Source organism: Hyperolius riggenbachi, chromosome 7 (assembly GCF_040937935.1).
Source record: "Hyperolius riggenbachi isolate aHypRig1 chromosome 7, aHypRig1.pri, whole genome shotgun sequence".
Taxonomy (NCBI): Eukaryota; Metazoa; Chordata; class Amphibia; order Anura; family Hyperoliidae; genus Hyperolius; species Hyperolius riggenbachi.
Window position 1 is genome coordinate 28,924,071 of NC_090652.1, and position 23,792 is coordinate 28,947,862.

Sequence of the window (23,792 nt, forward strand, 5' to 3'; positions counted from 1 at the left end):
AAAATGGTGCGGTTTGGGATGGGGCTGGGTAGTTGGGTGGATAGGAGGTTCTGTGATAGGGAGGCTGGTAAGTCTAAAAAAGACGAGGACATGTTAATATTTTGTGTCACCTCTGTTGGGGTTGAGTCGGTAATTTCAGGATTTTTATTGTTAATTGTCTGTTTTGGATTTAAGGTGGTGGATGTGGGGTCTGGGAGACTGGGTGGTGTAGTAGGTTGACTTATTGATGTAGTTAGGTCCAGGTCAGATGTGTATGTGCTAATTTGAGACAACCTTAGATCATTTTGGGAAGGGTTTCGATCTGTATTGAGAGACGGTGGGGATGGGCTGTCATCTACAGGGGGTCTCTCAGAGGGAGTCTCGCATATGACCCATTTTTTGAAACTGAAACTGGAAGTGGAGGGGAGAGTTACAGTATTGTTTTTATCCTGCTCAGCTCCAGTATGTGAGTTCTTGTGAATAATGGGTGTGTGTAGGGGCTTGGTGGAAAATGGGCGTGATTTTGGGAGTGCAGGGCGTTGTGTTTTGGGTGTATTTTTTTCTTGGATGGGTTTTGTGTAATTGAAGCTGTGTGGTGGTGGTGCTGTGAGATTCGGTTGGTTGGTGGTGTTTGTGGGTGCCGGGTTGTGTAATGGTGGTGGTTGTGTTGGGACAGCTGCTGGTGCCGTGAATGTGAGGGGGGGAGGGGGATACGGTGGATATTGGATATGTGTGGGTTTGGGTATGGATAGGCTCATTAATGGGGGCGGTGGTATGTTTGGGCCGGTGTTTGGTGCTGATGGGGCTCCTGGGTTAGGTATGAACCGTGGTTTGCGTTCCCGTTCTCTGTGTTCGGCATACGCCAACCTATCACGGTTCAATTTCTTTAGTTTTGTTTCGGTGGTGTCTTGCTCAAATCGTTTGAGTCTCGAGGTAAGGTTGGATAGGAGTGGGTAATACTGAGGGTTTGTTTTATGTTGGGCTATGAGTTCTTTATATTCAGTGATATTCGGTTGTAATTCCATGACTAGGGATTTTCTTTTTTTGATAATCCTCTCCATGATGCCCTGGGTGCATATTTCTAAATAGTTATAGAATTCTGTGGTAAACACTGTGTCTTTTGGAAATGCGGACAGTGTTTTAATGCGTATGCCGTCTGGGGAAATTTTTTCATTAATATACGTTTCCTGCATGGCGACATCAGCTAAATTGAAAAATTCATCTTTAAGGGCCGACTCTAATTTTTGGAAAGTAGGTTTTAAATCAATATTAGGAGTGATATCAGGAGGCATAGAATTATTTGTAAGAACTACTGCAGGTGAATCAGTCTTTTTGAATTGCGCCAAAAGAACATTTCTGTGTAAGGTGTGTTCCTCGAGGAAATCCATTTTTCGTGGGCTGCAATCAAGTCTGTGTTGCCGTGTAGTCGTCAAGAGACTTGGCCAAGCGTACTTGCAGGGATATATGGAAAAGAAGATTGAGAGCCCAATATAGTGTAATATGTTCTTTAAAAAAGGTGGGATGTGTTGTGAACTGTAAGTAATATACTCACAAACCAGGGTTGCCTCCAAAGCAACCACTGTTCAGGCAGGTGGGGAGAACAAGCCTGTCCCCACTCAGGGTTAAAACGTCGCTCTCCGTGGATAGAAGGAAACAGTAGGGTAAAACACCCTTCCACCAAGGGTGGACTTCAGGATACGTTGAGGTGTACAGAGGCGCCGGTAGGATAAAAAGAACTAAAAGGTTTAAAATTGTTGTGGTTGAGGTGGTGGACCAACCAACCATAAACGGACAAGAGCTGTCAAATTTCAAAACATATAACAATTTATTCAATTACTCCCGGTACAAGAGTCGCAACGCGTTTCGCAGGCTAGAACCCGCTTCTTCAGGCAATAGGGACAGGAGCAATACACTGGAAGAATGACAGAGATACGTAGCAATCATCAGAATACTAATTGTGGTACAATTGCATATGTACAATATGTTCTATATACACATGATTATTATAGATATCAACAAGCATACATTTTCTGGTGTCAACATGCATCTAATTTCAGTGTAGGGTATAGTGTTATGCTGTGATCTAGTCTCCAGAAGTGCCACATTAGAAACAAATAGTTAGTCATGGAACAGTCGTATGGCTACATGTATGGCTATTTCTTTTAGCTGTGAAATAAATATGAGCCCAGTGGAACAATCTATGTGTGGGCTGTATTGCACAAGTGAGGTAGATTATTAGTGATCAGGCTAAATTGCTAGCAGTATATCAACCATTGTGTCAATGTGTGAAGAATCTGAGGGGAAGGAATAAGGACTTACCAGCGTGTAGTCTGAATAAGGCTTGGCACCTCTGTGCCGGTATATTGCTAATGTGGGATTTAAAAAGGAAACTGAGGACGTGGAGGACAACGTGGCGTGGGCGGGGCGATGAGGTAGGCGTGCCCGAGCGGCCAGGTTTGCTTGGTCACTGTGGAGGGAATAGGCGGGGTCTGGAGGGCGGCTAAGTTCAGAGCGCTGCGTCGTATAGAACGTGCGCACGCAATGGGCAGTGGGGCGGGTCTGTTATGGTCCAGGTACTCTGCGCATGTGCGCGCTGCGTATGTGGGCAGTGTGATGCGCACCGAGCTCTTCCGCAACCAAAGCGGGCATTTTGGATAAGGGAAGGGTGGGGGAGGCATGAAAAGTTAGATCACCTTTTTTTAAAAAAGTGTAAAGGCATAGCAAATTTCGGTATGATGGGCCATGTCCATCAATACAGTGTGTGGCTAAAAATTGGACACATATATTTGTTTACTATAAAGTATTCTGTGGTATGGCCATTCGTATGTTAAGTTCTGTTTACCAAAAGGCTCTGCTGCCCTCTACTGGACTATATGTGCAGAACATTGTCAGAGTTTACATAGAGACAGAACAACGATTTTTACTATCATTTATATATACTGTTTTAGCAGGAGTTAAGTTCCCAATCGGACAGTGTTATTTTTGTTGAGATAAAGCAATCTCGTTCAGTAAACAAATACCTTAAAACACGTGCATTGGATAATATGAGTCTGTACAAGGGTATATATAAAAATTACATATAACAGTTTGTAATCATGTAATAAGAATAAAAAATAAAAAAATGTATAAAATAATAAGACAATAAAATAAAGAATAAAAAAACGTGTTCAGACTATTTCTGTCCTACCTGAACAAAATGTTTAGATATGACTAAAACAGTGTAATATAACATAGACATGCATTTATAGTACACCATAACATAAGATCTCATATTCTAAAAGGAGAGGACGGATAAAAAAATTGTAATCTTTAAAGGGATGGTTCATTAATAGATTTTTTCCAGTTGTTCATTAAGGCCCCCTGGAGTAAGGGACTTGAGGATTTGGATCCAATACATCTCTCGAGACTTGAGAAGCTCAAACGAGTTGAACTGATTCTGTGGGATGGTGTCAATCAGTGTGATGTGAAAGAGTTCCGGATTGCTGTCGTGGTGGGTGGTGAAGTGTCGTGATACGCTGTGAAGGGGGTATTTTTTGAGTATGTTCCTTTTATGTTGTCCAATTCTGGATCTTGCAGGTTGGGTAGTTCGGCCCACATACTGGAGCTGGCAAGGGCATGTGATGATATAAATGATATATTTGGATTCACAGTTAATATGGTGTTTAATCTGGTGCTCTGTTTTGGTAACCTGGGATTGGAAATTTGTGGTCTGGTGGATGAACATGCAGGCCAGGCATTTTTTATGATTGCAGGGGTAAGAACCCATAGGGGAATCAATTGGGATTGGGGTGAGGTCGGGACGGGGTGTACGCAGCTTGCTCGGGGCCAGTATTCCCCGCAAATTGGGTGCCCGTTTGTAGGTGACTGCTGGTTTTGGGGTCAAGATAGGGCGGAGGTGGGGATCCTGTAATAAGATTTCCCACCTCTTATTCAGTATATTGCGAATTGATGAATGTTGGGCACTATATTTCGTAATGAACCGGGGTGTAGCATTGTTCTGAGATTCGGAGGTGGAGCGAGGGGGGTTCTGAATCTTTGCTTTTTGTTGTGCATCAATCAGTAATTTTTTGGGGTATCTACGGTCTATGAATTTTTTGGTAAGTATTTTTGATTGGGCACTAAATATCTGTGTTTCTGTGCAGTTGCGATATATTCTTCTGTATTGACTATAAGGGGTGTTTTTTGTCCAAGGGCGGTGATGAAAACTATGGTAATGTATGTAATTGTTGGCATCCACTGGTTTGAAAAAGGTTTTGGTTAATATACGGGCTGAGTTTGTGTATAATACCAGATCTAGAAATTCTATGGAACTAGGGTCTTGGTGGAAGGTGAACTGTAGACCTGCTGGATTTGAATTGAGGAAATCTACAAAGGACGGAATCAAGTTGCTAGGGCCTTTCCATATGAAGATTAGATCATCAATGTATCGTTTGTAAAACATGATGTTGCTGATGAAGGGGTTGTCGTTGTACATTTTTATCTGCTCGAGATAGCCCATTGCTAGGTTTGCATATGAAGGGGAGAACGAGCTTCCCATCGAAACCCCATTGACCTGTTGGTATACGTCCTCGCCAAATGTGAAGAAGTTGTTGTGGAGAATAAATTCAACACAGTTTATCAGAAATGTTTGTTGTATTATGGGCATACTGGTATTGGTTTGCAGGTAGTATTGAAGGGCTGTGAGTCCAAATTGGTGTGGTATGTTAGTATAGAGGGATGTTACGTCGCAGGTCAGCCAAATGTAGTCGTCCTGCCAAGGTGTAGACTGTAGAAAACTAATGAGATGTTGTGAGTCCTTGATGTATGAGGGGAGGGCTTGGACATGGGCCTGTAGATGTGTGTCTATGAATCTGGATAGGTTGCTGGTGACTGAGTCTATTCCTGAGATGATGGGTCTTCCTGGAGGTTTATGGACGTTTTTGTGTATTTTAGGAAGATAATAAAAGAATGGAGTTTTGGGGTGGTGATTGATAATAAAATTTCTTTCGTTTTTAGTGATAATGTTATTAAAAAAGGCGGTATTAATAAAATTTTTTAGGGTTTTGTTGAGTTCTGATGTGGGATCTGTAGCAAGTAAGGTATAGTGTCTGGAGTCGCTTAATAATCTGGCGGATTCCTCGAGGTAGTCTGTTCTGTTGAGGATGACAATCCCTCCCCCTTTGTCGGCTGGTTTGATGACAATGCTGGTGTTATTACGTAGGTTTTTTAGGGCAACTTTTTCTAGTGATGTAAGGTTGGAATGAGGGCGAATGTCGTCGGTAAGTAGTCCCTGTAGGTCATTGAGGACCAGGGCATAAAAGGTATCAATGAAACTACCCTTGGAGGCCGTGGGATAGAACCTTGATCGGCCCTTTAGATTGGTATTGATGAATTTTTCTGTGGCCATGGCTGTAGGGGATACTGAGACTAGTGGAATCGAATCGTTATTTGTGATAATTAGGTTCGCTGGGTCTATAGGTGGTGCATCTCGGAGTTTTTTTATGGCAAAATGTCGTTTCAGGGTCATTTTCCGAATATAGGTATTTAGGTCACTGAATAATTCAAAGAGGTCTGAGTTGTTAGTGGGGCAGAATGACAGGCCTTTTTCTAAGAGGTTGTGCTCTTGTTTTGTCAGGATATGATTGGATAAATTAAAGATACTTGTTTTGTTGTCGGATGGATTAGTGGTGGGGTTGGTGGGGTTGGGGATCATTACCGTTTGTTTCTTTTTTCTTTTCCCTCGGCATCCTCGTTTTCTGTGTCTGATAATTGGCGTTTCATTTTCCGAGGTGGCTGCAAAATGGTGCGGTTTGGGATGGGGCTGGGTAGTTGGGTGGATAGGAGGTTCTGTGATAGGGAGGCTGGTAAGTCTAAAAAAGACGAGGACATGTTAATATTTTGTGTCACCTCTGTTGGGGTTGAGTCGGTAATTTCAGGATTTTTATTGTTAATTGTCTGTTTTGGATTTAAGGTGGTGGATGTGGGGTCTGGGAGACTGGGTGGTGTAGTAGGTTGACTTATTGATGTAGTTAGGTCCAGGTCAGATGTGTATGTGCTAATTTGAGACAACCTTAGATCATTTTGGGAAGGGTTTCGATCTGTATTGAGAGACGGTGGGGATGGGCTGTCATCTACAGGGGGTCTCTCAGAGGGAGTCTCGCATATGACCCATTTTTTGAAACTGAAACTGGAAGTGGAGGGGAGAGTTACAGTATTGTTTTTATCCTGCTCAGCTCCAGTATGTGAGTTCTTGTGAATAATGGGTGTGTGTAGGGGCTTGGTGGAAAATGGGCGTGATTTTGGGAGTGCAGGGCGTTGTGTTTTGGGTGTATTTTTTTCTTGGATGGGTTTTGTGTAATTGAAGCTGTGTGGTGGTGGTGCTGTGAGATTCGGTTGGTTGGTGGTGTTTGTGGGTGCCGGGTTGTGTAATGGTGGTGGTTGTGTTGGGACAGCTGCTGGTGCCGTGAATGTGAGGGGGGGAGGGGGATACGGTGGATATTGGATATGTGTGGGTTTGGGTATGGATAGGCTCATTAATGGGGGCGGTGGTATGTTTGGGCCGGTGTTTGGTGCTGATGGGGCTCCTGGGTTAGGTATGAACCGTGGTTTGCGTTCCCGTTCTCTGTGTTCGGCATACGCCAACCTATCACGGTTCAATTTCTTTAGTTTTGTTTCGGTGTTGTCTTGCTCAAATCGTTTGAGTCTCGAGGTAAGGTTGGATAGGAGTGGGTAATACTGAGGGTTTGTTTTATGTTGGGCTATGAGTTCTTTATATTCAGTGATATTCGGTTGTAATTCCATGACTAGGGATTTTCTTTTTTTGATAATCCTCTCCATGATGCCCTGGGTGCATATTTCTAAATAGTTATAGAATTCTGTGGTAAACACTGTGTCTTTTGGAAATGCGGACAGTGTTTTAATGCGTATGCCGTCTGGGGAAATTTTTTCATTAATATACGTTTCCTGCATGGCGACATCAGCTAAATTGAAAAATTCATCTTTAAGGGCCGACTCTAATTTTTGGAAAGTAGGTTTTAAATCAATATTAGGAGTGATATCAGGAGGCATAGAATTATTTGTAAGAACTACTGCAGGTGAATCAGTCTTTTTGAATTGCGCCAAAAGAACATTTCTGTGTAAGGTGTGTTCCTCGAGGAAATCCATTTTTCGTGGGCTGCAATCAAGTCTGTGTTGCCGTGTAGTCGTCAAGAGACTTGGCCAAGCGTACTTGCAGGGATATATGGAAAAGAAGATTGAGAGCCCAATATAGTGTAATATGTTCTTTAAAAAAGGTGGGATGTGTTGTGAACTGTAAGTAATATACTCACAAACCAGGGTTGCCTCCAAAGCAACCACTGTTCAGGCAGGTGGGGAGAACAAGCCTGTCCCCACTCAGGGTTAAAACGTCGCTCTCCGTGGATAGAAGGAAACAGTAGGGTAAAACACCCTTCCACCAAGGGTGGACTTCAGGATACGTTGAGGTGTACAGAGGCGCCGGTAGGATAAAAAGAACTAAAAGGTTTAAAATTGTTGTGGTTGAGGTGGTGGACCAACCAACCATAAACGGACAAGAGCTGTCAAATTTCAAAACATATAACAATTTATTCAATTACTCCCGGTACAAGAGTCGCAACGCGTTTCGCAGGCTAGAACCCGCTTCTTCAGGCAATAGGGACAGGAGCAATACACTGGAAGAATGACAGAGATACGTAGCAATCATCAGAATACTAATTGTGGTACAATTGCATATGTACAATATGTTCTATATACACATGATTATTATAGATATCAACAAGCATACATTTTCTGGTGTCAACATGCATCTAATTTCAGTGTAGGGTATAGTGTTATGCTGTGATCTAGTCTCCAGAAGTGCCACATTAGAAACAAATAGTTAGTCATGGAACAGTCGTATGGCTACATGTATGGCTATTTCTTTTAGCTGTGAAATAAATATGAGCCCAGTGGAACAATCTATGTGTGGGCTGTATTGCACAAGTGAGGTAGATTATTAGTGATCAGGCTAAATTGCTAGCAGTATATCAACCATTGTGTCAATGTGTGAAGAATCTGAGGGGAAGGAATAAGGACTTACCAGCGTGTAGTCTGAATAAGGCTTGGCACCTCTGTGCCGGTATATTGCTAATGTGGGATTTAAAAAGGAAACTGAGGACGTGGAGGACAACGTGGCGTGGGCGGGGCGATGAGGTAGGCGTGCCCGAGCGGCCAGGTTTGCTTGGTCACTGTGGAGGGAATAGGCGGGGTCTGGAGGGCGGCTAAGTTCAGAGCGCTGCGTCGTATAGAACGTGCGCACGCAATGGGCAGTGGGGCGGGTCTGTTATGGTCCAGGTACTCTGCGCATGTGCGCGCTGCGTATGTGGGCAGTGTGATGCGCACCGAGCTCTTCCGCAACCAAAGCGGGCATTTTGGATAAGGGAAGGGTGGGGGAGGCATGAAAAGTTAGATCACCTTTTTTTAAAAAAGTGTAAAGGCATAGCAAATTTCGGTATGATGGGCCATGTCCATCAATACAGTGTGTGGCTAAAAATTGGACACATATATTTGTTTACTATAAAGTATTCTGTGGTATGGCCATTCGTATGTTAAGTTCTGTTTACCAAAAGGCTCTGCTGCCCTCTACTGGACTATATGTGCAGAACATTGTCAGAGTTTACATAGAGACAGAACAACGATTTTTACTATCATTTATATATACTGTTTTAGCAGGAGTTAAGTTCCCAATCGGACAGTGTTATTTTTGTTGAGATAAAGCAATCTCGTTCAGTAAACAAATACCTTAAAACACGTGCATTGGATAATATGAGTCTGTACAAGGGTATATATAAAAATTACATATAACAGTTTGTAATCATGTAATAAGAATAAAAAATAAAAAAATGTATAAAATAATAAGACAATAAAATAAAGAATAAAAAAACGTGTTCAGACTATTTCTGTCCTACCTGAACAAAATGTTTAGATATGACTAAAACAGTGTAATATAACATAGACATGCATTTATAGTACACCATAACATAAGATCTCATATTCTAAAAGGAGAGGACGGATAAAAAAATTGTAATCTTTAAAGGGATGGTTCATTAATAGATTTTTTCCAGTTGTTTATTAAGGCCCCCTGGAGTAAGGGACTTGAGGATTTGGATCCAATACATCTCTCGAGACTTGAGAAGCTCAAACGAGTTGAACTGATTCTGTGGGATGGTGTCAATCAGTGTGATGTGAAAGAGTTCCGGATTGCTGTCGTGGTGGGTGGTGAAGTGTCGTGATACGCTGTGAAGGGGGTATTTTTTGAGTATGTTCCTTTTATGTTGTCCAATTCTGGATCTTGCAGGTTGGGTAGTTCGGCCCACATACTGGAGCTGGCAAGGGCATGTGATGATATAAATGATATATTTGGATTCACAGTTAATATGGTGTTTAATCTGGTGCTCTGTTTTGGTAACCTGGGATTGGAAATTTGTGGTCTGGTGGATGAACATGCAGGCCAGGCATTTTTTATGATTGCAGGGGTAAGAACCCATAGGGGAATCAATTGGGATTGGGGTGAGGTCGGGACGGGGTGTACGCAGCTTGCTCGGGGCCAGTATTCCCCGCAAATTGGGTGCCCGTTTGTAGGTGACTGCTGGTTTTGGGGTCAAGATAGGGCGGAGGTGGGGATCCTGTAATAAGATTTCCCACCTCTTATTCAGTATATTGCGAATTGATGAATGTTGGGCACTATATTTCGTAATGAACCGGGGTGTAGCATTGGTCTGAGATTCGGAGGTGGAGCGAGGGGGGTTCTGAATCTTTGCTTTTTGTTGTGCATCAATCAGTAATTTTTTGGGGTATCTACGGTCTATGAATTTTTTGGTAAGTATTTTTGATTGGGCACTAAATATCTGTGTTTCTGTGCAGTTGCGATATATTCTTCTGTATTGACTATAAGGGGTGTTTTTTGTCCAAGGGCGGTGATGAAAACTATGGTAATGTATGTAATTGTTGGCATCCACTGGTTTGAAAAAGGTTTTGGTTAATATACGGGCTGAGTTTGTGTATAATACCAGATCTAGAAATTCTATGGAACTAGGGTCTTGGTGGAAGGTGAACTGTAGACCTGCTGGATTTGAATTGAGGAAATCTACAAAGGACGGAATCAAGTTGCTAGGGCCTTTCCATATGAAGATTAGATCATCAATGTATCGTTTGTAAAACATGATGTTGCTGATGAAGGGGTTGTCGTTGTACATTTTTATCTGCTCGAGATAGCCCATTGCTAGGTTTGCATATGAAGGGGAGAACGAGCTTCCCATCGAAACCCCATTGACCTGTTGGTATACGTCCTCGCCAAATGTGAAGAAGTTGTTGTGGAGAATAAATTCAACACAGTTTATCAGAAATGTTTGTTGTATTATGGGCATACTGGTATTGGTTTGCAGGTAGTATTGAAGGGCTGTGAGTCCAAATTGGTGTGGTATGTTAGTATAGAGGGATGTTACGTCGCAGGTCAGCCAAATGTAGTCGTCCTGCCAAGGTGTAGACTGTAGAAAACTAATGAGATGTTGTGAGTCCTTGATGTATGAGGGGAGGGCTTGGACATGGGCCTGTAGATGTGTGTCTATGAATCTGGATAGGTTGCTGGTGACTGAGTCTATTCCTGAGATGATGGGTCTTCCTGGAGGTTTATGGACGTTTTTGTGTATTTTAGGAAGATAATAAAAGAATGGAGTTTTGGGGTGGTGATTGATAATAAAATTTCTTTCGTTTTTAGTGATAATGTTATTAAAAAAGGCGGTATTAATAAAAATTTTTAGGGTTTTGTTGAGTTCTGATGTGGGATCTGTAGCAAGTAAGGTATAGTGTCTGGAGTCGCTTAATAATCTGGCGGATTCCTCGAGGTAGTCTGTTCTGTTGAGGATGACAATCCCTCCCCCTTTGTCGGCTGGTTTGATGACAATGCTGGTGTTATTACGTAGGTTTTTTAGGGCAACTTTTTCTAGTGATGTAAGGTTGGAATGAGGGCGAATGTCGTCGGTAAGTAGTCCCTGTAGGTCATTGAGGACCAGGGCATAAAAGGTATCAATGAAACTACCCTTGGAGGCCGTGGGATAGAACCTTGATCGGCCCTTTAGATTGGTATTGATGAATTTTTCTGTGGCCATGGCTGTAGGGGATACTGAGACTAGTGGAATCGAATCGTTATTTGTGATAATTAGGTTCGCTGGGTCTATAGGTGGTGCATCTCGGAGTTTTTTTATGGCAAAATGTCGTTTCAGGGTCATTTTCCGAATATAGGTATTTAGGTCACTGAATAATTCAAAGAGGTCTGAGTTGTTAGTGGGGCAGAATGACAGGCCTTTTTCTAAGAGGTTGTGCTCTTGTTTTGTCAGGATATGATTGGATAAATTAAAGATACTTGTTTTGTTGTCGGATGGATTAGTGGTGGGGTTGGTGGGGTTGGGGATCATTACCGTTTGTTTCTTTTTTCTTTTCCCTCGGCATCCTCGTTTTCTGTGTCTGATAATTGGCGTTTCATTTTCCGAGGTGGCTGCAAAATGGTGCGGTTTGGGATGGGGCTGGGTAGTTGGGTGGATAGGAGGTTCTGTGATAGGGAGGCTGGTAAGTCTAAAAAAGACGAGGACATGTTAATATTTTGTGTCACCTCTGTTGGGGTTGAGTCGGTAATTTCAGGATTTTTATTGTTAATTGTCTGTTTTGGATTTAAGGTGGTGGATGTGGGGTCTGGGAGACTGGGTGGTGTAGTAGGTTGACTTATTGATGTAGTTAGGTCCAGGTCAGATGTGTATGTGCTAATTTGAGACAACCTTAGATCATTTTGGGAAGGGTTTCGATCTGTATTGAGAGACGGTGGGGATGGGCTGTCATCTACAGGGGGTCTCTCAGAGGGAGTCTCGCATATGACCCATTTTTTGAAACTGAAACTGGAAGTGGAGGGGAGAGTTACAGTATTGTTTTTATCCTGCTCAGCTCCAGTATGTGAGTTCTTGTGAATAATGGGTGTGTGTAGGGGCTTGGTGGAAAATGGGCGTGATTTTGGGAGTGCAGGGCCAAAACACAACGCCCTGCACTCCCAAAATCACGCCCATTTTCCACCAAGCCCCTACACACACCCATTATTCACAAGAACTCACATACTGGAGCTGAGCAGGATAAAAACAATACTGTAACTCTCCCCTCCACTTCCAGTTTCAGTTTCAAAAAATGGGTCATATGCGAGACTCCCTCTGAGAGACCCCCTGTAGATGACAGCCCATCCCCACCGTCTCTCAATACAGATCGAAACCCTTCCCAAAATGATCTAAGGTTGTCTCAAATTAGCACATACACATCTGACCTGGACCTAACTACATCAATAAGTCAACCTACTACACCACCCAGTCTCCCAGACCCCACATCCACCACCTTAAATCCAAAACAGACAATTAACAATAAAAATCCTGAAATTACCGACTCAACCCCAACAGAGGTGACACAAAATATTAACATGTCCTCGTCTTTTTTAGACTTACCAGCCTCCCTATCACAGAACCTCCTATCCACCCAACTACCCAGCCCCATCCCAAACCGCACCATTTTGCAGCCACCTCGGAAAATGAAACGCCAATTATCAGACACAGAAAACGAGGATGCCGAGGGAAAAGAAAAAAGAAACAAACGGTAATGATCCCCAACCCCACCAACCCCACCACTAATCCATCCGACAACAAAACAAGTATCTTTAATTTATCCAATCATATCCTGACAAAACAAGAGCACAACCTCTTAGAAAAAGGCCTGTCATTCTGCCCCACTAACAACTCAGACCTCTTTGAATTATTCAGTGACCTAAATACCTATATTCGGAAAATGACCCTGAAACGACATTTTGCCATAAAAAAACTCCGAGATGCACCACCTATAGACCCAGCGAACCTAATTATCACAAATAACGATTCGATTCCACTAGTCTCAGTATCCCCTACAGCCATGGCCACAGAAAAATTCATCAATACCAATCTAAAGGGCCGATCAAGGTTCTATCCCACGGCCTCCAAGGGTAGTTTCATTGATACCTTTTATGCCCTGGTCCTCAATGACCTACAGGGACTACTTACCGACGACATTCGCCCTCATTCCAACCTTACATCACTAGAAAAAGTTGCCCTAAAAAACCTACGTAATAACACCAGCATTGTCATCAAACCAGCCGACAAAGGGGGAGGGATTGTCATCCTCAACAGAACAGACTACCTCGAGGAATCCGCCAGATTATTAAGCGACTCCAGACACTATACCTTACTTGCTACAGATCCCACATCAGAACTCAACAAAACCCTAAAAATTTTTATTAATACCGCCTTTTTTAATAACATTATCACTAAAAACGAAAGAAATTTTATTATCAATCACCACCCCAAAACTCCATTCTTTTATTATCTTCCTAAAATACACAAAAACGTCCATAAACCTCCAGGAAGACCCATCATCTCAGGAATAGACTCAGTCACCAGCAACCTATCCAGATTCATAGACACACATCTACAGGCCCATGTCCAAGCCCTCCCCTCATACATCAAGGACTCACAACATCTCATTAGTTTTCTACAGTCTACACCTTGGCAGGACGACTACATTTGGCTGACCTGCGACGTAACATCCCTCTATACTAACATACCACACCAATTTGGACTCACAGCCCTTCAATACTACCTGCAAACCAATACCAGTATGCCCATAATACAACAAACATTTCTGATAAACTGTGTTGAATTTATTCTCCACAACAACTTCTTCACATTTGGCGAGGACGTATACCAACAGGTCAATGGGGTTTCGATGGGAAGCTCGTTCTCCCCTTCATATGCAAACCTAGCAATGGGCTATCTCGAGCAGATAAAAATGTACAACGACAACCCCTTCATCAGCAACATCATGTTTTACAAACGATACATTGATGATCTAATCTTCATATGGAAAGGCCCTAGCAACTTGATTCCGTCCTTTGTAGATTTCCTCAATTCAAATCCAGCAGGTCTACAGTTCACCTTCCACCAAGACCCTAGTTCCATAGAATTTCTAGATCTGGTATTATACACAAACTCAGCCCGTATATTAACCAAAACCTTTTTCAAACCAGTGGATGCCAACAATTACATACATTACCATAGTTTTCATCACCGCCCTTGGACAAAAAACACCCCTTATAGTCAATACAGAAGAATATATCGCAACTGCACAGAAACACAGATATTTAGTGCCCAATCAAAAATACTTACCAAAAAATTCATAGACCGTAGATACCCCAAAAAATTACTGATTGATGCACAACAAAAAGCAAAGATTCAGAACCCCCCTCGCTCCACCTCCGAATCTCAGACCAATGCTACACCCCGGTTCATTACGAAATATAGTGCCCAACATTCATCAATTCGCAATATACTGAATAAGAGGTGGGAAATCTTATTACAGGATCCCCACCTCCGCCCTATCTTGACCCCAAAACCAGCAGTCACCTACAAACGGGCACCCAATTTGCGGGGAATACTGGCCCCGAGCAAGCTGCGTACACCCCGTCCCGACCTCACCCCAATCCCAATTGATTCCCCTATGGGTTCTTACCCCTGCAATCATAAAAAATGCCTGGCCTGCATGTTCATCCACCAGACCACAAATTTCCAATCCCAGGTTACCAAAACAGAGCACCAGATTAAACACCATATTAACTGTGAATCCAAATATATCATTTATATCATCACATGCCCTTGCCAGCTCCAGTATGTGGGCCGAACTACCCAACCTGCAAGATCCAGAATTGGACAACATAAAAGGAACATACTCAAAAAATACCCCCTTCACAGCGTATCACGACACTTCACCACCCACCACGACAGCAATCCGGAACTCTTTCACATCACACTGATTGACACCATCCCACAGAATCAGTTCAACTCGTTTGAGCTTCTCAAGTCTCGAGAGATGTATTGGATCCAAATCCTCAAGTCCCTTACTCCAGGGGGCCTTAATGAACAACTGGAAAAAATCTATTAATGAACCATCCCTTTAAAGATTACAATTTTTTTATCCGTCCTCTCCTTTTAGAATATGAGATCTTATGTTATGGTGTACTATAAATGCATGTCTATGTTATATTACACTGTTTTAGTCATATCTAAACATTTTGTTCAGGTAGGACAGAAATAGTCTGAACACGTTTTTTTATTCTTTATTTTATTGTCTTATTATTTTATACATTTTTTTATTTTTTATTCTTATTACATGATTACAAACTGTTATATGTAATTTTTATATATACCCTTGTACAGACTCATATTATCCAATGCACGTGTTTTAAGGTATTTGTTTACTGAACGAGATTGCTTTATCTCAACAAAAATAACACTGTCCGATTGGGAACTTAACTCCTGCTAAAACAGTATATATAAATGATAGTAAAAATCGTTGTTCTGTCTCTATGTAAACTCTGACAATGTTCTGCACATATAGTCCAGTAGAGGGCAGCAGAGCCTTTTGGTAAACAGAACTTAACATACGAATGGCCATACCACAGAATACTTTATAGTAAACAAATATATGTGTCCAATTTTTAGCCACACACTGTATTGATGGACATGGCCCATCATACCGAAATTTGCTATGCCTTTACACTTTTTTAAAAAAAGGTGATCTAACTTTTCATGCCTCCCCCACCCTTCCCTTATCCAAAATGCCCGCTTTGGTTGCGGAAGAGCTCGGTGCGCATCACACTGCCCACATACGCAGCGCGCACATGCGCAGAGTACCTGGACCATAACAGACCCGCCCCACTGCCCATTGCGTGCGCACGTTCTATACGACGCAGCGCTCTGAACTTAGCCGCCCTCCAGACCCCGCCTATTCCCTCCACAGTGACCAAGCAAACCTGGCCGCTCGGGCACGCCTACCTCATCGCCCCGCCCACGCCACGTTGTCCTCCACGTCCTCAGTTTCCTTTTTAAATCCCACATTAGCAATATACCGGCACAGAGGTGCCAAGCCTTATTCAGACTACACGCTGGTAAGTCCTTATTCCTTCCCCTCAGATTCTTCACACATTGACACAATGGTTGATATACTGCTAGCAATTTAGCCTGATCACTAATAATCTACCTCACTTGTGCAATACAGCCCACACATAGATTGTTCCACTGGGCTCATATTTATTTCACAGCTAAAAGAAATAGCCATACATGTAGCCATACGACTGTTCCATGACTAACTATTTGTTTCTAATGTGGCACTTCTGGAGACTAGATCACAGCATAACACTATACCCTACACTGAAATTAGATGCATGTTGACACCAGAAAATGTATGCTTGTTGATATCTATAATAATCATGTGTATATAGAACATATTGTACATATGCAATTGTACCACAATTAGTATTCTGATGATTGCTACGTATCTCTGTCATTCTTCCAGTGTATTGCTCCTGTCCCTATTGCCTGAAGAAGCGGGTTCTAGCCTGCGAAACGCGTTGCGACTCTTGTACCGGGAGTAATTGAATAAATTGTTATATGTTTTGAAATTTGACAGCTCTTGTCCGTTTATGGTTGGTTGGTCCACCACCTCAACCACAACAATTTTAAACCTTTTAGTTCTTTTTATCCTACCGGCGCCTCTGTACACCTCAACGTATCCTGAAGTCCACCCTTGGTGGAAGGGTGTTTTACCCTACTGTTTCCTTCTATCCACGGAGAGCGACGTTTTAACCCTGAGTGGGGACAGGCTTGTTCTCCCCACCTGCCTGAACAGTGGTTGCTTTGGAGGCAACCCTGGTTTGTGAGTATATTACTTACAGTTCACAACACATCCCACCTTTTTTAAAGAACATATTACACTATATTGGGCTCTCGGTCTTCTTTTCCATATATCTTTACATTACAGGAACCTGATTCTTCCACAGCTCAGATCACTAGCCTTGGGATTTGACTTACTTAGTTTACAGCAGTGGGGGCAGGAAGGGTATCCCTTATTCTGAGTGTCCCAGGTTTTCTCTTTGCACTTCAGGCAGATGTTATGGCCACACGTCAGTGTTGTTGGGTCAGTAAGCATCTCCTTACACACTGAACACTCCAGTTCATTTTTCAGATTGGCTGGCAATTCCCTTCAAGAAAGAGAAAGTTAAACTCACATTACTTTTTCCCAAACATCCTCAGAGAATCCACAAAACACAAAAAATGAATTTGACCTGGATCGTCAACCTGTCTGGTGACTAGTGATGGTCATGTCTGGGAGAACTCATGGAGAAGCTTATGATAGTTTTGTCAGGTGATAGCTATGTAAGTATCGGAAAAGAAATACCTTTAACCACCCTGGCGTTCTATTAAATGCGCCAGGGTGGATGCGCAGCACTATTTTTTGATTTTTTTTTTATCATGTAGCTAGCCTAGCGCTAGCTACATGATTCTCCCTTCCCTGCGGCGTCCGCCCAGCCCCTCCGATCGCTGCCGCACCATCTTCCCATAAGGAAATGCCGTTCTGAACGGGATTTCCTTTAGGCTTCCCCCGTCGCCATGGCGACGATCGTGATGACGTCAGGAGTCCCGATCCACCCCTCAGCGCTGCCTGGCACTGGTTGGCTAGGCTGCGCACGGGGTCTCGGGGGGGCATCTAACGCGGCGGGTAGCGGCGCATCGGCGGTGGGCAGCGCCGATTAAGTTAGACACGCACCTAGCAAAGTGCTAGCTGCGTGTATTAAAAAAAATAAAGATTATCAAAATCGGCCCAGCGGGGCCTGAGCAGTGCCCTCCGGCGGTAATGGACGAGCTGAGCTCGTCCATACCGCCAAGGAGGTTAATTCAATTTTCAATATGCAAAAGAAGTGCACATCGAATAAGTAATGTTGTATAAGCACATCTCACATGCCCAATGCTCTACTCCACGGACGTCAACCATGGCCAACGGGGTACATTGACAAGGATATGTGTGTGGGTGAGGGTAGGGGGTAGAGTCCACTCAAACTCCAAGTGCAGGGTGTTTACAACAACGCATTTTGACACACCAATGTGTCTTTGTGAAATCTCTATACTGGCAACAGAGGGGAAAGGCCCTTAGAAAGGGCCACGCCTGTTCATGTTGATTACAGCAGGGTCATAATTTGCGCATGACCCCATGGAGACCAGAGTGAGAAGCATTGGGTCATGTTTGAAACACAATAAAAAAGAGGGAGAACCTTTTCAATAAAACCAAAATCCTGGATTTACCTTTAAGCAGGATTTTAACAGTAAAGCCTCATAGACACACTAGATGAAACTCTGCCAAGGGGGCAAATAACGACTGCCTCTGCTGAGAATCTAGCGTGCATACAGACTGACGCATTGGCCAGGGATCAACCCAAAGCATCGACTCCGAGCCCTGGCCAAGAGCATTGCTCTCCCCACTCAACCCACCTCGAGTGTGATGCACCTCCGATGCTGCTTTGTCCGACCTCCTCCCTTCCACATAGCAACAGAATGCTTTGCTAGCCTGTATAGCCTTGGTCCTGCAATGCCCCCCCAGTGGATGAGTCCCAATCCCTACTGGGAAATATGTCTCATATGTGTGTGTATAAGATTTAACACTAGACTGGGGGGTCAGCATCTTCCTGCCTCTCCCTGCAAATGGCCACTACTTTCCATATCTGTAATCTGTACATCAGGCCTGATCTGATCAGTGCTCCCTTTTATCTGTTCCCCTCCTGCACAGACATGATGTGTAGATAAAAAAAATCACATATATGCAGGTCAGATTATATAGTTCTATAAATAATGCTATCTGGCATGAAGTAAAATGGAGAGGGGCAGTATTGTATATGTGTATTTTAGTGACCTTTTATGAAGAAAATAAATATTTTACATCTACAAACGGGTATGCTTCACTGATGTGCCGGGGTGAGGCCTTAACATAAAGCGAGAGATCCACCTGTAAAACGAGGTGGCTGGAATGTGGTGAGCCTCTCCGATTACGGGTGGTGGTGACACGAGTGGATGCACTGGTTGCTCACACTGCACGGGCTTTTGGAGTGTGGATGTGCAAATACAGTATCACGCTATGTATAGTGTGCTTATCTCTTATAGGAGCATCATCTGAACGGGAGCGCAGTGGATATATTCTGAATTAATGACAAGTAACTGGAAGAAAATACATATTTTCAAACAGGACTGATCTATCAGTATAGAGTTACCAAACAGTTTCTGTATCCTCTTCCTTGATTGGTAGTTCCATTGCAGGCTGAGATTCCGCACCTGCCAACCAAACAGAAGCACATTTATATGTATTGTACGTTTCTCCCAGCGTAAAATTCACTATAAATTACCTTTTTTTCCCATGTTGCTGTCACTTATAGTAGGTAGTAAAAATCTGTCTGATCCATCTCCTCATGGGAGATTTTCAGTAATTTATTTACAAAAGCTCATTTTAACTGCCAAAATAGCGTGCTAGTGAGTAGTGAGGCTGGCTAGCCTATTTGTGCAGATCCTTTCTATGCAGCTCGTTTGCACAGAATAAAAGAAGAACTGAGAGTCCCCCCCCCCCCAAGAGGAGTATGACTAATCAAAAACCTGTCAGATCTATCAGCATTTTACTACTTACTTTGAGTGACAGCAACACAAGAAAAAAAGTAGTTTATTGTGCATTCTACTCTGGGAGAAAGGTACACTTTATATGTATGCATTTTACAGTTTTAATTTGTCGTGATAGTGATCCGTTAATCAATAAAATAATTACTGGTAACAATATTAGTGTGGTTAAGGTTTATATACATATAAATATTGTTCATAAATTGTCTATTTTGATCTAAATAGAAATTTCAGGTTTAAGGCCTTGTTCACATTGAAAATCATCAGTGCTATCGTAAGCGCTGAGCGATTTATAGAGCGATTTTTGAAGCGCATTTCCTTTCGCTTTCTGAATGATTTTCGCTTAGAAAAGTGCTTTTGTAAGAGCTTTTGTGGGGTGATGATTATTTTCACTTCCTGATGTCAGTCAGGAAGTGAACTCTTTGACCCGGAAATGAATAAATACAATGGGCTTGATTCATGAAAGCGTGTTAACAAAGTCAGCACGCCTAAAAGCTTTGCACGTGCAAACTAGGGCGCTAAGTAGTTTGCACAGGCAAAGCTGTTACTGATCGCGCTATTTGGTGCTCGTGAAACATTGCACCGGTGCGCGCGAAACGTCGCACCGTCCGTGTGCAAAGTACGCTTATCAGGCTATTTTGCACGCAGACGGTGCAACGTTTCACGCACACCGGTGCGACGTTTCGCGTGCACCACGCAGCACTAAACTTTACGCGTGCAAACTTTTGCGTGCATATTAGCACTTGTAAAGGCACTTTGCACGTGCTAAGGGGCTTTTCACTGGCGTGCTAACACTTAGCACGCTTTAGTGAATCAAGCCCAATGTATTTATTATTTAAAGCACTCGGGATATCGCATTTCAAAGCGCTTTGCGATTTCCCTATACTTTCTACTGAAAATGGTGCAGGAGCCTCGTTCGTGATTGGATAGAAAGCTCATCGCTCATGTGAGAACATATTGTCCAAGCGCTTTTAAAGAGATTTTTAAAAATCCCCAACGCTAAAAAAAGCGAAAACGCTCCTAGGGCCTGATTCACAAAGCGGTGCTAACAGTTAGCACGCTGGTGAAAAGCCCTTTATCATGCCTAAACTCAGTTTAGGCATGATAAGTTTAGGTGTGATAAGTTTAGGCATGTTAAGTTTAGGTGTGATAAGTTTAGGCGTGATAAGTTTAAGCACCAACTGGGTTAGCACCGCAGTGCACAGCTGATCAAAAGTTTTGCGCTAGCAAAGTCTGGTGCACTTCGCATAGAGTTTAATGGCGCTGCTTTGCGCGATCTAAACTTATCATGCCTAAACGTAGCATGCCTAAACTTATCACGCCTAAACTGGCTTTGCACCAGCGTGGTGCAATGGTTATCATGCCTAAAGTCTCTAACTGGGTTAGCACCGCTTTGTGAATCGAGTCCCTAGAGTGAACAAGCCCTAAAAGTGGACATGAACTCAGAACTTTCTCTCTGCTCTAAAAGATACACAACAGCACAACAACCTTTAAAGAAAAACATTTCTTTGTTACAGTTGATACAAATCCTAAAATAAATCTGCAGTCTGTCTGCTTCCTGCTTTAATGGAAGCAGACATATTGTTAACATCCTCCATTTCCCAATTAACTCTCTGCCATGGCAGGAAGCTGACACAGCTGAGAGATCAAATTACAACTTGCACTTAGTCACAGATGATGACTGATGGTGATTAGACAGGCTAAACTCTCTAAGTACATACAGGGTGCATTTCTCTATGGTTTTCTTATGTCCTGTGCAAGAGTTCAGGTCTACTAAACCACTTAAGGACCGGGCTTATTCTGTGTGATCTGTGCTGGGTGGGCTCTTCAGCCCACAGCACAGATCAGGATTCAGGCAGTGCGATCAGACTTCCCCCCCTTGTTTCCTCACTAGGGGGATGTCCTGCTGGGGGAATCTGATCGCCGCCGCTCACTTGTGTTTAGCGGGGGGGCTCCTCAAAGCCCCCCTCCGCAGCGATATACCTCCCTCCCTCTCCTCCTTCCCATGGGCGGTACAGGACAGCGATCAGTCCTGTACTGCCTCTGATAGGCTTCAGCCTATCAGATGCCAGCGATCCCCGGCCAATCAGAGGCCGGGGATCGCCGATCAGCTTTACGTTGCTGCTGCGACAGCAGCAACGTACGCTGTAAACACCGGGGATATCTTCCCCGCGTGTTTACATTTAGCCTGCGAGCCGCGATCAGAGGCTCGCACGCTGTTCACGGAGACACCCTCCGTGAACTGACATGGAACGGCCGCTCCAACGAGCGGCCGTTTCTATGTAAATCCACGTAAGACCAGCCGGCGCCTATCGGCTTTAGGCGGTCATTAAGTGGTAGAGACTACAAAAAAAGTACCCTTGGGTGGTACTCACCTCAGGAGGGGGAAACCTCTGGATCCTATCAAGACTTCCCCTGCCCCCCTCCGTCCCACGGTGGTCTCTGTCTGCCCCACGGAATGCACAGCCGACAATTTGTCAGGCTGTGCAATATTTACCTTTCCCTGTTCCAGTGGGGGCGCTGTAGCTCGCAGGAGACTTGCGCCTGCGCAGTACAACAGACCCGACTGGGATCAGCTATTTCCGCCTATTTCCGAGCCGAGAGCCACTACTACGCCTGCGCTGGAGCCGGGAAAGTACATATTTACATGCCCGCCGTTCAGGAAGCTCTATCGCTGCCGCCGTGGGACGAAGGAGGACGGGGGAAGTCTCTGGATCCTACCAAACTAAGTACACCCATGGGCATTTTTTATTAATACAGATTCTCTTTAAATGTAGCACATTGTCACTTCCACTGCAAACCTTCCACACCTTCCCGAAATTCACATATCTTCCTTGCCTACTTATAGGATGCAGCTACACAGGAATGTTTGTAAAAGTACTTCTGGTCAAGTCCGCCTGGAAGAAAATGAGCCTGAAAGATTGTGTATTGGCTGTGTGTCTGGGGTTTAAATGCTTATAAAAGCCCTTTGAAGCTTTTATTATTTTTATTATGTATTGTATTTATAAAGCGCAAACATTTCACGCAGCGCTAGACAATAGGGCTGCACGATTAAACATCTCAAAATCGAAACCGCGATGTAGGGCACGATGATTACATAATCGTGAAAGCGGCAATCCTTTTTTATGCACGTTTTTCCGCAACCCGCCGCGTATAATTATAGCGCAACTCACCTTCCCCCACAGCCTCTTCCTACTTCCTCCCCCAGGTGTCATCAGTCGCGTTGGTAACAGCATTCACTCATAGCTGTCTCTCTGCTCCAGGTGTGACAGTGCAGTGTGAAGGGCAAGTGAAACAGCATCCTCAGTTGACCTATTTGCTCTGTAAGCAAACTGGTGTTGGTCCATAGAGGTATAGATCTTGCTTCTCATGTGCCTGAGGACAAGTTGTTTAAAGAAAATCTGTAACGAAAAAAGTTCTCCTGGGGGGTACTCATCTCGGGTTGAGGGATCCTATTGAGGCTTCTCCCGTCCTCCTGTGTCCCACGGTGGCGGCGATAAAGCTCCCCGAACAGCGGTGATGTAAATATTTACCTTCCTGGCTCCAGCGCAGGTTCGGCTCTCCGCTCTGAGATAGGTGGAAATAGCCGATCGCTGCCGGGCTGCTCTACTGCGCAGGCGCAGGTCTCCTGCCCCTGCGCAGTAGAGCGGACCCAACAGAGATCGGTTATCTCTGCCTATTTCCGAGTGGAGAGCTGTAACAGCGCCCCCGCTGGAGCCAGGACAGGTAAATATTGCACAGCCTGACAAATTGTCAGCTGTGCGTTCCGTAGGCTGCAGCGAGACCACCGTGGGACACAGGAGGACGGGGGAAGCCTCGATAGGTTCCAGAGGCTTCCCTCTACTGAGGTGAGTACCCCCAGGGGAGCTTTTTTCATTACAGAATCTCTTTAAAGCACTTCATAACAATAGGAGTAAGGGCCACTGGGCGATAGTTACAGTTATAGTTTAAGGTCCTCAACCCTGCCTGTTTTGGGATAGGAACAATTGTGGAGGACTTCAGAATGGGGACAATGGCCTGTTCTGGTGAGCTGTTAAACATACTGGTGAACACTGTCGTCAGCTGTTTAGCACGCTGTTTTAGGATTTTCCCAGGGACTTCATCAGGACCAGCTGCTTTGTGGGGGTTAATGTGGCTTACGGCCCATTCCACCTCATGTGCTTTCGGCATCAGGAAACATGATGAAGCCTCTTGCATGGCTAGTTTGGTGATAGGTAGCTCATTGTCTTTGTCAAA

At 43.8% G+C, this 23,792-nt stretch overlaps 1 protein-coding gene across 4 annotated transcripts in view; it reads right to left on the reverse strand.

Moving 5' to 3' along the window:
* The window catches only part of LOC137524204 (uncharacterized), a 624,050-nt gene that overhangs the window by 308,583 nt on the left and 291,675 nt on the right, over positions 1-23,792 (reverse strand). For all 4 annotated transcript variants that reach the window (XM_068243802.1, XM_068243801.1, XM_068243800.1 and 1 more), the window contains 2 exons: positions 19,163-19,223; positions 16,935-17,104 (listed from right to left, as the gene is read on the reverse strand). In XM_068243802.1, coding sequence (XP_068099903.1) covers positions 16,935-17,104; positions 19,163-19,223 — 231 coding nt within the window. The remainder of the gene's footprint in view (positions 1-16,934; positions 17,105-19,162; positions 19,224-23,792) is intronic.